Genomic DNA, 18,441 nt, shown 5'->3' with positions numbered 1-18,441 from the left:
TCACAATAAACTCATTTATTTTAGGCAGGTCTAAAGAAACACTATATGAAGAAAATGTATTTCAGAAGAACAGTATATGAGTTGGCCTGCTATGTTATCTGGCTATAGACTGTAGGCTTGTTCATTTATCAGACTAGATACTGTGTTATCTGGCTATAGACTGTAGGCTTGTTCATTTATCAGACTAGATAATGTATGTTATCTGGCTATAGACTTGTTGATTTATCAGACTAGATACTGTATGTTATCTGGCTATAGACTTGTTCATTTATCAGACTAGATACTGCATGTTATCTGGCTATAGGCTGTAGGCTTGTTCATTTATCAGACTAGATACTGTATGTTATCTGGCTATAGACTTGTTCATTTATCAGACTAGATACTGTATGTTATCTGGCTATAGACTGTAGGCTTGTTCATTTATCAGACTAGATACTGTATGTTATCTGGCTATAGACTTGTTCATTTATCAGACTAGATACTGTATGTTATCTGGCTATAGACTTGTTCATTTATCAGACTAGATACTGCATGTTATCTGGCTATAGGCTGTAGGCTTGTTCATTTATCAGACTAGATACTGTATGTTATCTGGCTATAGACTTGTTCATTTATCAGACTAGATACTGTATGTTATCTGGCTATTGACTGTAGACTAGTTCATTTAGCAGACAAGATATGTTTATAAATCCTGTACCATTATTTTATACTGTAAAACACTTACAGTATCAACTTTTTGTGCAATTGGCATGCTGACAGCAGGAATGTCTACCAGAGCTGTTGCCAGATAATTTAATGTTAATTTCTCTGCCATAAGCTGCCTCCATCGTTTTAGAGAATTTGGCAGTACGTCCAACCGGCCTCACATCCGCAGACCAGCCCAGGACCTCCACATCTGGCTTCTTCACATGCAGGATCGTCTGAGACCAGCCAATGGGACAGCTGATGAAACTGAGGAGTATTTCTGCCTGTAATAAAGCCCTTTTGTGGGGGAAAAACTAATTCTGATTGACTGGGCCTTGTTCCCAAGTGGATTGGCCGGTGCCCACCCAAGCCCACCCATGGCTGCGCCCCTGCCCAGTCATGTGAAAGCCATAGATAAGGGCCTAAAAAATGTATTTCAGTTGACTGATTTCCTTATATGAACTGTAAATCAGTCAAATTGTTGCATGTTGTGTGTATATATTTTTTCCAGTATATTACTGAACATCTTTCTGCCCACCCACTTAGCATGTCCAATGAACCAGTGCACTTGAAGAAAGTGACAGCTTTTTCTGGCACTGAATTTATTCAAAACTGAAGGGGACTGGGGGAGAGAATGAGAGGAAGGGGGAGAGAACGAGGGCATAGGGAGAGAAAGGGAGACTGGAATTGGAACTCAAATCAAGCCCAACTGGGCACCGAACAGAACCAGAGAGAAAGAGGCGAAGCAAAAGGTTTAAGCCTCCCAAAATCTGTCCACGAAAATAAGACCCCATAGTGAGGACATTTTGCATAGAGGTCATAGAGCGTAGCCGCAGGAAGTAGGGGTGCTGAGCACGCCGCTGCACATATGCACTGAATTAAGTAGACGCATGTGACATTTTAGGCAATTTAGGTAAAATGACTTTATATCACAGTTGTGCCCATGGTCATTGAGGATTCATTATATTTCTATGAGAGGATCATCGTGGATATAACCCGTTTTAGCATGGACATTGCCATTGAGGGCTCCCGCCATTTTAAAGTAGTCAACTGGGTGGAGATTCTTATGAGTTGGGAGATATCAGCCAATGAAGAAGAATAGAATTGCCAACTTTAAAACAGGATTTGGAACCAGTTGAGGGATCAGAACTGAAAAACATAAAATAATGAAATATTTCAAGGAACATAAATAGAGCCAGGAACAAAAGTGATCTATAGCGTTGTTTTAAAAGCATGGAAACCGGTGAACAACATTTTATGTTCCAGGCATTTTATTCCACTTCCACAAAAAAACGCAACAAAGTGCTTATGCCAAGCCCTCACTCTGTCACTCAGAAACTTATTCCAGCGTCTGCCTGTGTAACGGATGTGAAACGCTAGCTTAGTTAGCGGTGGTGCGCGCTAAATAGCGTTTTAATCGGTGACGTCACTTGCTCTGAGACCTTGAACTACGAAGCATCGTTACCCATCGCTCCACAAAAGCTCTGCAAGAGTCGCGGGACGGTCTAAAGTTATACTGTTACACCTGCAAGCTAAAAATCTGCCGGTGTTTGTGAGTGTTTAGGCTACCTGCCACTCCCCCATCCGAAGCATAGGTTACTCTACTGACGTTACCATAGGTTACTGTACTGACCTGATGTTACCATAGGTTACTGTACTGACCTGATGTTACCATAGGTTACTGTACTGACCTGATGTTACCATAGCTTACTGTACTGACCTGATGTTACCATAGCTTACTGTACTGACGTTACCATAGGTTACTCTGACGTTACCATAGGTTACTGTACTGACGTTACCATAGGTTACTGTACTGACGTTACCATAGGCTACTGTACTGACGTTACCATAGGTTACTCTACTGACGTTACCATAGGTTACTGTACTGACGTTACCATAGGTTACTGTACTGACGTTACCATAGGCTACTGTACTGACGTTACCATAGGTTACTGTACTGACGTTACCATAGGTTACTGTACTGACCTGACGTTACCATAGGTTACTGTACTGACGTTACCATAGGCTACTGTACTGACGTTACCATAGGTTACTGTACTGACGTTACCATAGGTTACTGTACTGACCTGACGTTACCATAGGCTACTGTACTGACGTTACTTTAGGTTACTGTACTGACGTTACCATAGGTTACTGTACTGACGTTACCATAGGCTACTGTACTGACGTTACCATAAGTTACTGTACTGACGTTACCATAGGTTACTGTACTGACGTTACCATAGGCTACTGTACTGATGTTACCATAGGTTACTGTACTGACATTACCATAGGCTACTGTACTGACCTGACGTTACCATAGGTTACTGTACTGACGTTACCATAGGCTACTATACTGACCTGACGTTACCATAGGTTACTGTACTGACGTTACCATATTTTACTGTACTGACGTTTGAAGTGTGAGAAGATAGGGAAAGAGGTGTTTTATTAGCTAGAGAACATCGAATTCACTTTTTTTAAACTATTGAAGGATACTGTAAGCCTAGTTATCACTTTTCACAATGGATTTATTCATTACACTAAGGTAAGATGTGTTTTTAATTCTGGTGCCGCTCTGAAACTCAAGCTTGCTAGTGTAAGGGACGTCACACTGCTCGCTTAGCAGTACAACTTCCTCCCGATTCGGCCCAAACTTACCAGTCGGTGCCACACGAACAGCTAGCTATTTGCTGGCGCAAGTTGGGACATTTCAGGCTGAGAAGTAAGTTTCACACATCCCTATGTGCAACAGTCACTACTCAAATGTACTCAACAGTGCCCCCCAGCTGTAGATCCAGGTCATTGCACCACTGTGAAGGACTTGCTCCGAATACAACAGGTGTAAGTAAACCTTACTGTGAAATGCTGACTTACAAGCCCTTAACCAACAATGCAATATTCAAGAAATACAGTTAAGAAAATATTTACTAAATAAACTAAAGCAAAAATATATATATATAAAATAAAAAGTAACAAGAAAATTGCATAATAATAACAAGGCTATATGCAGGGGGTATCGGTACTGAGCCAATCTGTGGCGGTACAGGTTAGTCGAGGTCAGTTGTAAAGTGACTGTGCATAGATAATGTGCAGTGGGGGGAGGGTCGATGTAAACAGTCCCGATGGCCATTTGATGAATTGTTCAGCAGTCTTAAGGCTTGGGGGTAGAAGCTGTTAAGGAGCCTTTTGTTCCTAGACTCCGGTACTGCCCGGTAGCAGAGAGAACAGTCTATGACCATTTTTTGGCCCTTCCTCTGACACCGCCTAGTATATAGGTCCTGGATGTCAGGAAGCTTGGCCCCAGTTACGTACTGCACAGCATCTGACGCACTACCCGGGTAGTGCCTTACAGTCAGATGCCGAGCTATTGCCATACCAGGTGGGGATGCAACCACTGCTTGCTTAGCAAGTACCACCTTCTCCCGATTTGGCCCAGACCTGGCACAAATTTGGGACCTCTGCCTTGCTAGCACACATGACTGCCTTCCTGAAGTGTCTTACCAGTTGGTGCAATTCGAAAAGTGAGCTATACACTGGTGCAAGTGGGGACATTTTAGGCTGAGGAGTAAGTTTCACACATCCCCATGTGCAACACTAGCTCAAAGGATATTCAAGATTCCTTCATAGAAGCCTCTCGTCCTAGGTATAATTCTATGGACCTAATTCAGATAATGCTTGTAATAAAATGCTTAGCGCTTCAAGCCTGCTCCTCAACCCTCTCTCTCGCTCTCTCCCCACCTGTAAAATTTCTGTCACATTTTGCAACATAAGCTACACTTCTCTGTCCATCATGCATGAGAACAACTAGCTTGCCTGCTCCATCCGCACTGATTGGTGAAGTCATTGAATGAGCTAAAGGTAAAAATTGGTTGATTTCACAGGTTAAAAAAGGAACAGAAAGGAGCAATATAAACCACTACTTTTGGGGGGTTAAGATCCGGTTCAGAACTTTATTTTGCTGGTCAGAAACACTGGAACAGAACAAAAAAATAGTGGTTCTGTTCAAAACGAAACGATTGGGCAATAATTTCGGTTCCAACCCCTGCGAAGCCCATGTTGTCACAGACGCTATAATGGCACAGATACAAAGATGAGTCCTCTACCTATATCTATGGCCTGTTGTGCACTCGCGTATCTGCCGTCTCATTGGCTAGAATGGTCCCACCTGATCTCGTCTCCTCCCGCCTGCTTTACATATTTGTGGACATCTATTGCCATTATTAGACTGGTCACTCGAATATCTTGTCAATATAATAGACAATCTTTGACCAAACTAAAAAAGCAGACTTTTTACGGGACGGGTGAACGTTCACAAACGCCCCTTCTTCCTTATATGGGTGTTAATTCCACCCTGTTTCCTTTTTTTAAAATTTGATTATCCCCGCCTCTTTTCACTGAGTCAATTCGCCCCATTGCAGCCATTTTAATCTAGACTTCAGTTGGCAGTGGACTGAATGATGCTTGTTTAAGACCGTTGAAAGGTAAGGTTTTATTTAGATTTAAAAAATGTGCGTCTCTTGGTAGCTGTCAGTGTTTCATCTAATGACATTTCCCTCCAATTCTGGGGTCCAATTTCGCGTTGAACGCAGAGAAAGCGTAAGGAAACACAACATCGCATAGCAAACTGTGTTGCTTGATAACTGAGAGGGAAGTGTGTGTTAACGTCAGTCTACTAGTGACCCGGCTGTCGCTAGCTAGCTTTGTGTGAAGTCTAATTTACGTCTTATTACTGAGATTTTAATTTTAAAATACATTTAATATTTTCTTTGTTTGTAGTTTATTGTAAACCCCTTTCTGTTCTTACTAAGTTTATTTGGTCATATTTACATTTAATATAAAACTAGCTAGTTTTGGGATGGGAGTTACCAAAGGTTTTCATATGGGGGGAGGGGGGGGGGGATTTGTTTCTCCATACCACAAGGGGCGCTACCACCAATGTTGGGGTCGTTATGTGTAATAATTCACGACTCGTTACTTCTAAGAACAGTAATCCATTACGTTTAAGCCTAATTAATACCCTATGCAAAACTAAACAAACTACATGCAAAAAGTCAAATTTAGCTATGTAAAATGGCAATCCGCTGTAGTTGTTTAGCAAAAAAATACAGAAATGTGAACAACTTCTCAATTTGTAACTCGGCAGAATTACGAAAGATCACCAATTTGCGTAGATTGTGTTCTTGCGTAATAACTTACATTTTAGGCCTACTTTCCATCGAAAGTAACTTGTTATATGACTGAAAAATTATCAATATTTAGATCTCACTGTTCAACTGTTGTGGGGGTGAGCCGCGCCCACTGCTTTCCTGTGCTACAACTGCTTCACCATAGAGGCTAAATGTGTAGTTTGTGTTTTGTAATCTCTGTTTAGTACTATGATGCTCACATTTATAGCCTACTATCTTTTGTAAGAAGGCATTGCCTAGATCTCTACGGAACAGCATGGGCAACAGTTGTTTGACAGCCTATTCAGCACAGCGAACATTTCCCCTCCCTTGATTGAATATTGAAAGACACTTTTTGAAGACCATTGTATAGATCACAGTGATTTGGTGAAAATACTTTGGAGGTGGCTGCTAACTGTTAATAAATATAGCTAACTAGCCTAGTTTGTTATTTGAGAGGTCTGTTTTCATATACTTGTGAAAATATAGTTTACTCTCATTTAAAGTAAAACTAGACTGAAGGCCAATTATTAACTGAGAAGGGAATTTACCATAACACATTTTCACTGCACTTGACATTAGCGCTGTCAGGTCATTTTATATTTGTATACCCAATGATTATTGATGAAGACCATCATGAAAATAAAATAACCTAACAAATAAATGTATATTTTAAATTAACTTCAAGTCCACAAACTTGACCCAAAAGCAGCAAAGTAAAAGTAAGCCTGGTTTTCATGTAACGTCAACATCAGGAGAGGTGGGAGGAGGAAAAAGTACCGTTTCAGTATTACGTTGTGGAACAAACAGCTGATTGGTCAAAAAGATGACGCGTGTATTTTTATATATTTTTTTTAAATATAAAAACGTAATAACTTTGTCGCTCCTTATTTCAGCAAGGTGTTGTACTGACTCTTCGGTTGCCTAGGCAAAGCTCCCCCTCCTCCCTGCAGCACATGCAGTCAGGAGCGGAGGTGAGCAGAATCAGCCGTTAAAAAAAAAATATACAAATGTTTAGTCTGTTTTGCTATTACAAGGATTATATTTGTGGCTGTGGTCATTTGGATAACCAATGAAGTCAGCAAATTCCAAGACCGTCACAGCCCTACTTTGCGGTATACCATATTTTACTACTATACAGTGCCTTGCGAAAGTATTCACCCCCTTGGCATTTTTCCTATTTTGTTGCCTTACAACTTGAAATTAAAAATGGGGGGGGGGGGGGGGGGGTTGTTGTATCATTTGATTGACACAACATGCGTACCACTTTGAAGATTCACAGCATATTTTTATTGTGAAACAAATAAGATTTAAAAAAAAAACAACTTGTGTACTATAACTATTCACCCACCAAAGTCAATATTTTGTAGAGACACCTTTTGCAGCATTTACAGCTGCAAGTCTCTTGGGGTATGTCTCTATAAGCTTGGCACATCTAGCCACTGGGATTTTTTCTCATTCTTCAAGGCAAAACTGTTCCAGCTCCTAGAAGTTGGATGAGTTCCTGCTGGTGTACAGCAATCTTTAAGTCATACCACAGATTCTTAATTGGATTGAGGTCTGGGATTTGACTAGGCCATTCCAAGACGTTTAAATGTTTCCTCTTAAACCACTCGAGTGTTGCTTTAGCAGTATGCTTAGGGTTACTGTCTGCTGGAAGGTGAACCTAAGTCCCAGTCTCAAATCTCTGGAAGACTGAAACAGGCTTCCCTCAAGAATTTCCCTGTATTTAGCACCATCCATCATTCCTTCAATTCTGACCAGTTTCCCTGCCGATGGAAAAACAGCCCCACAACATGATGCTGCCACCACCATGCTTCACTCTGGGGATGGTGTTCTCGGCATAATGAGAGGTGTTGGGTTTGCGCCAGACATAGCGTTTTCCTTGATGGCCAAAAAGCTACATTTTAGTCTCGTCTGACCAGAGTACCTTCTTCCATATGTTGGGGGAGATTCCTACATGCCTTCTGGCGAACACCAAATGTGTTTGCTTATTTTTTTCTTTAAGCAAAGGCTTTTTTTCTGGCCACTCTTCCACAAAGCCCAGCTCTGTGGAGTGTACAGCTTAAAGTGGTCCTATAGACAGATACTCCAATCTCCGCTGTGGAGCTTTGCAGCTCCTTCAGTTATCTTTGGTCTCTTTGTTGCCTCTCTGATTAATGTCCTCCTTGCCTGGTCTGTGAGTTTTGGTGGGCGGCCCTCTCTTGGCAGGTTTGTTGTGGTGCCATATTCTTTCAATTTTTTAATAATGGATTTAATGGTGCTCTGTGGGATGTTCAAAGTTTCTGATGTTTTTATAACCTAACCCTGATCTGTACTTCTCCACAACTTTGTCCCTGAACTGTTTGGAGAGGCTCCTTGGTCTTTATGGGGTCGCTTGCTTGGTGGTGCCCCTTGCTTGGTGGTGTTGCAGACTCAGGATCTTTCAGAACAGGTGTGTGTGTGTGTGTGTGTGTGTATATACTGAGATCATGTGACACTTAGATTGCACACAGGTGGACTTTAACTAATTATGTTACTTCTGAAGGTAATTGGTTGCACCAGATCTTATTTAGGGGCTTCATAGCAAAGGGGGTGAATACATATGTAAAGGGGGTGAATACATATGTAAAGGGGGTGAATACATATGTAAAGGGGGTGATTATATATGTAAAGGGGGTGATTATATATGTAAAGGGGGTGATTATATATGTAAAGGGGGTGATTATATATGTAAAGGGGGTGATTATATATGTAAAGGGGGTGAATACATATGTAAAGGGGGTGATTATATATGTAAAGGGGGTGATTATATATGTAAAGGGGGTGATTATATATGTAAAGGGGGTGATTATATATGTAAAGGGGGTGATTATATATGTAAAGGGCGTGAATACATATGTAAAGGGGGTGAAGACATATGTAAATGGGGGTGAAGACATATGTAAATGGGGTGAAGACATATGTAAATGGGGTGAAGACATATGTAAAGGGGGTGAATACATATGTAAAGGGGAGAATACATATGTAAAGGGGGTGAATACATATGTAAAGGGGGTGAAGACATATGTAAAGGGGGTGAATACATATGTAAAGGGGGTGAATACATATGTAAAGGGGGTGAAGACATATGTAAAGGGGGTGAAGACATATGTAAAGGGGGTGAAGACATATGTAAAGGGGAGAATACATATGTAAAGGGGGTGAATACATATGTAAAGGGGGTGAAGACATATGTAAAGGGGGTGAAGACATATGTAAAGGGGGTGAAGACATATGTAAAGGGGGTGAAGACATATGTAAAGGGGAGAATACATATGTAAAGGGGGTGATTATATATGTAAAGGGGGTGATTATATATGTAAAGGGGGTGAAGACATATGTAAAGGAGGTGAATACATATGTAAAGGAGGTGAATACATATGTAAAGGGGGTGAATACATATGTAAAGGGGGTGAATACATATGTAAAGGGGGTGAAGACATATGTAAAGGAGGTGAATACATATGTAAAGGGGGTGAATACATATGTAAAGGGGGTGAATACATATGTAAAGGGGGTGAATACATATGTAAAGGGGGTGAATACATATGTAAAGGGGGTGAATACATATGTAAAGGGGGTGAATACATATGTAAAGGGGGTGAATACATATGTAAAGGGGGTGAATACATATGTAAAGATCGGGATCGGGTATCACTGAATTTAACACTAACATTTAGGTTAGGATCTTCATCATAATGCACTCCCAGGAATCAAAGTTCCACAATAAATGCTTGTTTTGTTCGATAATGTCCATTTATGTCCAATAGCCTCTTTTGTTAGGGCGTTTGGTTAACAAATCCAAAATTGCGTTCAGGTCCAGTCGGGCGAAAAGTTCAAAAAGTCATATTACAGGTCGAAGAAACTTGTCAAACTAAGTATAGAATCAATCTTTAGGATGTTTCTATCATAAATGTTCAATAATGTTCCAACCGGAGAATTTCATTGTCTGTAGAAATGCAATGGAACGAGAGATACCTCTCATGTGAAACCGCGTGACTGAGAACGAGGCTGCAGGCAGACCCCTTAGTCAAACAGCTCCCATCCGCCCCCCCTTCACACGAGAAGCCTGAAACAACGTTCTAAAGACGGTTGACATCTAGTGGAAGCCTTAGGAAGTGCAACATAACCCATATCCCACTGTGAATTCGATAGGGGCTGAGTTCAAAAACTACAAACCTCAGATTTCCCACTTCCTGTTTGGATTTTTTTCTCCGGTTTCTGCCTGCCATATGAGTTCTGTTAAACTCAGACATCATTCAAACAGTTTTAGAAACTTCAGAGTGTTTTCTATCCAATACTAATAATAATACGCATATATCAGCATCTGGGGAAACAAGGCCTGGTTTTCATAGCTGACTTTGAAAAGGCAGATAAATAAAGTATGACTGGATTTTATATATAAATGCCTAGAACATTTCAATTTTGGAGAATCTCTTCTAAAATGGGTTAAAGTCATGTATAGTAACCCTAGGTGTAAAATAGTAAATAATGTCTACTTCTCAACGTTTTAAACTCTCAAGAGGAGTAATACAAGGTTGTCCACTATCGGCATATCTATTTATATTGCCATCGAGATGTTAGCTGTTAAAATCAGCTCCAACAATATTCTTAAAGGATTAGAAATTCTGGGCTTAACACCATACAATGACCCCTTCAGCTCCACCGCCTCATAGAGGATCTAGATACTTTTTTCTAACCTCTCCGGATTACAACCAAATTATAAATGCGTATTAGACATAAAAAAAATACAACTTTGACATTACCATGTAGTTTACCAATACAATGGTCTGGTGGATTTACTCTGGATACATATCCCTAAATAAATACATTCTCACTCAATTCATTTTTATAGAAAGTTAGCAAAAAGAGAAGCTCTGGCTACCATGGAAAGGAAAATACCTGTCTATTTGTGGAAAAGTCACCTTGATTAACTCTTTAGTAATTTCCCATTTTACCTATTTGCTTATGGTTTTGCCTACACCTAGTGACCTGCTTTTATTCTTTTATGAGCAAAAAATATTCAATTTCATTCGGAATGGTAAGTCAGACAAAATTAAAAATGTATTTATTAAATGTATTTATATAATTTAAAATATGAATTCCGGGGGGCAGAAATGATTAAACATTAAAGCATTAGACCTCTCACTAAAGGCGTCAGTCATACAGAAGTTATAGTTAAATCCAAACTGGTTCTCTAGTAAGTTAGTAAGAATGTCTTAGTGCATGTTCAAGAAGGGCCTTTTCCCCTTTATTCAGATTACAACCTCTCACTTTAGGTTATTTGAAAAGGAAATAATCTCCAAAATATGGACATTTTATTTAAACCAGCCGTAGAAAGTTTAATCCACCAGAATGGGCAGAACCAATAATACAGCAAATATTGTGATTTAAACTGAAATATACTTATCGATTTAAAAATGGTGGAATCTTTGTAAATGATATAATAAATAAGGCTGGTGGTGTTATGTCACACATGCAGCTAACACATAGATATGGAAATATCTGCTCTACCCAAAATGACAACCAACTAATTGCAGCATTACTGCAAAAAAATGGAAGAGGCAAGTGGAAGGGGGAAAAAGTAAGGAACTTGTTTATCGGCCCTGCATTAAAGACCACAATTGGTTAAAGAAAATGTGATCAATAAAAAAAGTGCACCAATTTCATTTCAGGACCAAAAAATTGGCAGCCGTACCATATAGATTGAAAATGTACTGTACTGATTATATGGCACATGGTTTATGAACTGATACGACGCCAGATTCAAGACTAAGATTTTTTTCAATTTAAATTACTATACAAAATTCTTGCAAAATTATAACCAATATGTTATATAAATGGCGGACACAACCTTCCCAACTCTGCAGTTTTTGCCTGCGAAGAGACAGTCATTAGATCATTTATTATGGTGCTGTCCATATGTAGCTGGTTTTTGGTCACAGGTCCAGGAATGGCTGAATAATTGAAATATCTACCTGGAGCTAACCCTGCAGATAGCACTACTGGGCGATCTGAAAAGTCATAGTTAATCAGTAATATAATACTTTGAGCAGAAATGCGTATCTTTAATTTTCAATCTGTAGAAACTGAGAATGGAATGGCTCAGAACTTTCAGATGGGAGGAGCTGAATGGTGTTAAGAGACAGATGGGAGGAGCTGAATGGTGTTAAGAGATAGATGGGAGGGGTTGAATGGAGCTGAAGGGACTGGATGGTGTTGAGAGATAGATGGGAGGGGTTGAATGGAGCTGAAGGGACTGGATGGTGTTGAGAGACAGATGGGAGGGGTTGAATGGAGCTGAAGGGACTGGATGGTGTTGAGAGATAGATGGGAGGGGTTGAATGGAGCTGAAGGGACTGGATGGTGTTGAGAGATAGATGGGAGGGGGTGAATGGAGCTGAAGGGACTGGATGGTGTTGAGAGATAGATGGGAGGGGTTGAATGGAGCTGAAGGGACTGGATGGTGTTGAGAGATAGATGGGAGGGGTTGAATGGAGCTGAAGGGACTGGATGGTGTTAAGAGACAGATGGGAGGGGTTGAATGGAGCTGAGGGGTGGGACTATAATAACCAAGATGACTAAATATACTGTGTCCATAAAATGCATATAGGTTCAGAACCTTTAACAGAACATTTTAAAAAATAAATGGAAAATTAGAAATCGAACTGGATTGACATCAGAAATGGAGGAAGGCCAGGACTTAAAACAAACAAAATATAACTATTCTAAAATAGTCAGTAAAATGTATATAGTACGTATAAACTGGAAGTAGAAGCCCAAGTGTTCATTTAGTTTATTCCAATTAGGGGAGCGGTGGTAGTAGAATATAATGAAGGACAATGTAAATGTTTATCCATTTTAGAATTAGGCTGTAACCTAACAAAATGTGTAAAAAGTCAAGGGGTCTGAATACTTTCCAAAGGAACTATCGGAACATGCATACATACAGTGCCTTTGGAAAGTATTCAGACCCCTTGACTTTTTCCACATTTTGTTAGGTTACAGCCTAATTCTAAAATTGATTAAATAATTTATTCCCTTATCAATCTACACACAATACCCCATAATGACAAAGCAAAAACAGGTTTGTAGAAATGTTTGCTAATTTCAACAACAAAAATATCACATTTGTGTAAGTATTCAGACCCTTTTAATCAGTACTTTGTTGAAGCACCTTTGGCAGTGATTACAGCCTCCAGTCTTCTTGGGTATGACACTACAAGATCCTCTCAAGCTCTGTCAGGTTGCATGGGGAGCGTCACTGCACAGCTATTTTCAGGTCTCTCCAGAGATGTTCGATCAGGTTCAAGTCCAGGCTCTGGCTGGGCCACTCATGGACATTCAGAGACTTGTCCCGAAGCCACTCCTGCGTTGTCTTGGCTGTGAGCTTAGGGTCGTTGTCCTGTTCAAGGTGAACCTTCACCCCAGTCGGAGGTACTGAGCGCTCTGGAGAAGGTTTTAATCAAGGATCTCTTTTGTACTTTGCTTCGTTCATCTTACCCTCGATCCTGACTAGCCTCCCAGTCTTTTCCGCTGAAAAACATTCCCACAGCATGATGCTGCAACCACCATGCCTCACCGTAAGGATGGTGCCAGGTTTCCTCCAGACGTGACACTTGGCATTCAGGCCAAAGAGTTCAATCTTGGTTTCATCAGACCACAGAATCTTGTTTCTCATGGTCTGAGACAATTTAGGTGCCTTTTAGCAAACTACAAGCTGGCTGTCATGTGCCTTTTTTACTGAGGAATTGCTTTCGTCTGGTCACTCTACCACAAAGGCCTGATTGGTGGAGTGCTGCAGAGATGGTCCTTCTGGAAGTTTCTCCCATCTCCACAAACCATCGGGTTCTTGGTCACCTCCCTGACCAAGGCCCTTCTCCTCCGGTTGCTCAGTTTGGCCGGGCAGCTCTGGGAAGAGTCTTAGTAGTTCCAAACTTCTAACATTTAAGAATTATGGAGGTCACTGTTTTGGTACCCTTCCCCAGATCTGTGCCTCGACACAATCCTGTCTCGGGTGGTCTACAGATAATTCCTTTGACCTCATGGCTTTGTTTTTCCTCTGACATGTACTGTCAACTGTGGGACCTTGTATAGACAGGTGTGTACCTTTCCAAATCATGTCCAATCATTTGAATTTGCCACAGGTGGACTTCTCAAGGATGATCAATGGAAACCGGATTCACCTGAGCTCAATTCCAAGTCTCATAACAAAAGGACTGAAATACTTATGTGAATAAGGTATATATTTTAACTACTAATAATAATATTACCAAATGTGGAAATTTCTTAAGCTATTTTGGCTTTGTCATTAGGGGGTGTTGTGTGTAGGTTGCTGAGGATTTTTTTTTTTATGTAATCATTTTTAGAATAAAATGTGGAAAAGTCAAGGGGGTCTGAATACTTTCAGACGGCACTGTGTATCTGTATTTATACATCCCATCACATACAGTACCAGTCAACATTTTGGACACGACTACTCATTCAAGGGTTTTTCTTCATTTTTACAATTTTCTATATTGTAGAATAATAGTGAAGACATCAAAACTATGAAATAACACATGGAATCATGTAGTAACCAAAAAAGTGTTAAACAAATCAAAATATATTTGAGATTCTTCAAAGTAGCCACCCTTTGCCTTGTTGACTGCTATGTACACTCTTGGCATTCCAGCTCTACCTGGAATGCTTTTCCAACAGTCTTGAAGGAGTTCACATATATGCTGACCACTTGTTGGCTGCTTTTCCTTCACTCTGTGGTCCAACTCATCCCAAACCATCTCAATTGGGTTGAGGTCAGGTGATTGTGGAGGCCAGGTCATCTGATGCAGCACTCCATCACTCTGTCTTGGTCAAATAGCCCTTACACAGCTTGGAGTTGTGTCGGGTCATTGTCCTGTTGAAAAACAAATGATAGTCCCACTTGATGCAGAATGCTGTGGTAGCGATGCTTGTTAAGTGTGCCTTGAATTCAAATTAATTAACTGACAGTGTCACCAGCAAAGCAACATCACACCTCCTCTATGCTTCATGGTGGGAACCACACATGCTGAGATCATCTGTTCACCTACTCTGCTTCTCACAAAGACATGGCCAAAAATCTCCAATTTGGAATCATCATAAAGGACAGATTTCCACTGGTCTAATGTCCATTACTTTTATTTCTTGGCCCAAGCAAGTCTCTTCTTATTGGTGTCCTTTAGTAGTGGTTTCTTTGCAGCAATTTGACCATGAAGGCCTGATTCACACAGTCTCCTCTGAACAGTTGATGTTGATGTCTGTTACTTGAACTCTGAAGCATTTATTTGGGCTGCAGTTTCTGAGGCTGGTAACTCTAACTTATCCTCTGCAGCAGAGGTAACTCGTGGTCTTCCTTTCCTGTGGCGGTCCTCATGAGAGCCAAATGCAGTTTGCGACTGCATTTGAAGAAACATGAAAAGTTCTTGAAATTTTCCGTATTGACTGACCTTCATGTCTTAAAGTAATGATGGACTGTCGTTTCTATTTGCTTATTTGAGCTGTTCTTGACATAATATGGACTTGGTCTTTCACCAAATATGGGTATCTTCTGTATACCAGCCCTACCTTGTCACAACAAAACTGATTTGGCTCAAACGCATTAAGAAGGAAAGAAATTCCACAAGTTAACTTTTAACAAGGCACACCTGCCAATTTAAATGCATTCCAGGTGACTACCTCATGTATCTGGTTAAGAATGTCAAGTGTGTAAAGATATCAATGTAAAGGGTGGCTACTTAGAAGAATGTCAAATATAAAATAATATTAATTTAATACATTGTTTTTTGTCAGGCAAGTCAGGAGTATTTTTCACTTGCCTGAAGATTATGATCACTTGCCCGTAAATTATTATGATTAGCTATTTACATGCAGAAATGCCATATACAATATTGCCTTCCTTTCAGGGGAGGAACCAGAAAGAAAGACCAGTTCTGGATTCTTGGTATTTTGGTTGACTGTATGGAAGAAGAAAAACTGCCATACATTGTCGGTCTTTCACTTACAATACTGGGGAACCAGAAAGATCAGCTTTAGGCTACTGTAATTCTTTGCAGTTGGTTTGTTTTCGCCCCCCCCCCCCCCCCCCCCTATTTGTCTTTATTTCACCTGTCCAATAGGGCAACCTCAGCGCATGCTCAACTTGCATGACTGCTCAGTTTACTTTGCTCAGGCAATAAGGCAACCCTTTGTGTCAATCCCTGTTTGAAAATGTTATATCAACTTGCTAATTGGTTGCATTTGAGAATGTTAAGTACTCATTGGTAACTGAATACAAACCTTGACCGAGTACTTGTGCCCATCCCTACTAGCTAAACAATTAAGTTATTTATGGCTAGTTAGCTATAGCACCGCTCTTTGCAAGCAAACTGGAAAGCCACCTCTGCTTATGTTTAGCCTACATTACACTTTCCAAGTGTGACAATATAGCTATTTCGTTTTATGTTTGTGCAGATAGTCACGTTGTTTCTTTCTTTTGCAATTGAAATAAGTGCTTGAATTCAGTCCAAGACCATAGAAGTGATCCCATTTAGGTACCCTTTCCAGCCTACAGCAGTAAGCATGCATTAGTTTTTAGTTTGTCTTCTCGACTATTATTTTTTATTGGAAACTGCTACTCTCAATTCTCTCAACAGGGTGAAAAGCAAGACCGACTTCGGGAGCTCTCAAAACATTTTACCTCAAGGCAGATGTCATGAATTACACAGACCCGGTTGTGGAGAAGGCCGTCAACTCCTGGTCCAGAATCGCCTCGGCTGGACAGACTGTCCTTCTAGAGGCATTACAGATCCTCAACCCCATGTCAAAGGATCTCTCGGACACCGAGGAACTAGTAACCTTTCTCCAAGGGCTTAAAGAAGAAGGCCACAAGCCCACAGTGCTACGAAGCAAAGATGTTTATGGATATAGATCCTGTACAGCCAGAACACTACCAGAAGAGATGTGCTGTACAGACACGACTAGCAAGGGCTCAAGGACAGGCAAGAAGAGGGGAAGGAAGAAGAAGAAGGAGTCTAACAAGTACGCATCGTGGACTACTAGTGCATCAGAATCTCACAAAGGATCTGTCTTTTCCCGACCTCCGGTTATGACTATTGAACCTCCACTGATACAGCAATGTCTGAAACTAACAAACATTACAGGTTTGACGAGAGGCCATACCGCGAGACTACAGATTCACTCTCAACTTTCAGGGATACCGTTGCAGAACATGGGTAGAACACCAAAAGCAGTGGCATTGGTCGGTCAAAGGTATCATCCCTCCTGTCCGGAATGGAACGGGGCCCTTATCGGAGACTCCGCCCCAGTGATGTATCAAAACGGCCGAGGAGTTTACAACTACAAGATTGACGTGTCAAACCACAGACGGTCCTGGAGGGACGACCAGTCTCTGTGGGTGATGAACAATCAGGAGGAGTGTCGTCTGGATGAGAACAGCCTGCGGTGGAAGGTGGTCAAAGTGGACGACTGCATCACAGTGGAGGAACTGAGGAGGAAGGCCCAGAGGATCCTGCAGGTGAACCTGTCCCCTGTGATACAGATACGACCGCTATATGAAACTGTAGCAGAATACCAGCGTGATATCTCCAGTGACTTCTTGGTTTAGGCTAGCGTTCATTTTGCAACACGGCTTGACTGAGCACGCTGAGGTTTGACTTTTACTGTTGAAGCCAGAAGGGGAACATTACGTCGGCATCGTCTGACTACAGTAAAGTACGTTTTTTTGTATTGTGCAACGACGGGATGATGTCATGGATCTAACGTGTCAACAGGACTGAAGAAACTGACGTGTCACGGAAGTTACACACGGTGGTGCTTGAAAGACACTCCATAGACCTTACAGTGCAGAATGGTGCACATTTTAGTTGATTTTTTTTACGAGCTTCTGTTTTGTACCTTGAGGATGGACTGATGGATTTGGTAAACGGTGTCTTTATAGGACCACTTTTTTCTTGCAAGAAACAAAAAATAAAATGTTTACCCTATTTGGTCTAGCCTACACGACAGTTTGCTGATTTTGGTCACCTGAAATGAATGTGCAAGACTTCTCTTGATTTAGCTCTTCCTGTTGTCACTGACTCATTTGATTGCCATTTTTATCTACTTTTGTGTAGTCTAGACTGTTTCATTGAGTTTAAACTTTGACGGCCTCAGATTTATTCTGTGTTTTCTGAATGTAAGCACTTGAATCGTAGCAATTCCATTGCAGGACTAAGTTTAAAATGGCCTTATTCTTTTTAACTAAAATAAATAGTATTTTTGTAGTGGCTTTTTTTTTTATATATCTATATAATTATATTTTCTCTGGGCAAAGCATTTAATAGCATCATCAACCACCCTCTTCATCTTTGAAGTATTTTATTGAACCTGGATTGCAGAATTATTCCAAACTTTTGAAAATTGGAAACATAGAACAGATATTAGTTTTAGATCGGAAGCTAACTTTGCATCGGTGCTAACTGGGAACCAGCTAAATCTGGCCATTTGTGAAGAAGTTGCCACAAAGTGTTTTGTGATCCATCTTTCATCATTAGTTTAGTTTAATGGTTTC

The 18,441-nt window shown here is 40.6% G+C and overlaps 1 protein-coding gene across 3 annotated transcripts; it reads left to right on the top strand.

Annotated features, from left to right (window-relative positions):
- Positions 1-5,072: 5,072 nt before the first annotated feature.
- LOC110494849 (uncharacterized) lies at positions 5,073-17,875 on the top strand. 3 transcript variants are annotated; one of them, XM_021570178.3, is made up of 2 exons: positions 5,073-5,168; positions 16,526-17,875. In XM_021570178.3, the coding sequence occupies exon 2, from the start codon at positions 16,585-16,587 to the stop codon at positions 17,494-17,496; it is 912 nt and encodes a 303-aa protein (XP_021425853.1). In that variant the 5' UTR covers positions 5,073-5,168; positions 16,526-16,584; the 3' UTR covers positions 17,497-17,875. The 3 variants fall into 3 exon arrangements, with proteins under 3 accessions (XP_021425853.1, XP_036806872.1, XP_036806874.1); XM_036950977.2 differs by lacking the exon at positions 5,073-5,168 and adding an exon at positions 8,170-8,286; XM_036950979.2 differs by lacking the exon at positions 5,073-5,168 and adding an exon at positions 14,017-14,114.
- Positions 17,876-18,441: the final 566 nt, after the last annotated feature.

Source organism: Oncorhynchus mykiss, chromosome 17 (genome assembly GCF_057628025.1).
Source record: "Oncorhynchus mykiss isolate SJ-2025 chromosome 17, ASM5762802v1, whole genome shotgun sequence".
Taxonomy (NCBI): domain Eukaryota; kingdom Metazoa; phylum Chordata; class Actinopteri; order Salmoniformes; family Salmonidae; genus Oncorhynchus; species Oncorhynchus mykiss.
The sequence above is the reverse complement of the archived record's forward strand: the minus strand, read 5'-3'. Positions and strand labels throughout refer to the sequence as shown.

Excerpts from the sequence above, each read along its gene's own strand:
- LOC110494849 (XM_021570178.3), top strand. The coding sequence starts at position 16,585 with ATGAATTACACAGACCCGGTTGTGGAGAAGGCCGTCAACTCCTGGTCC.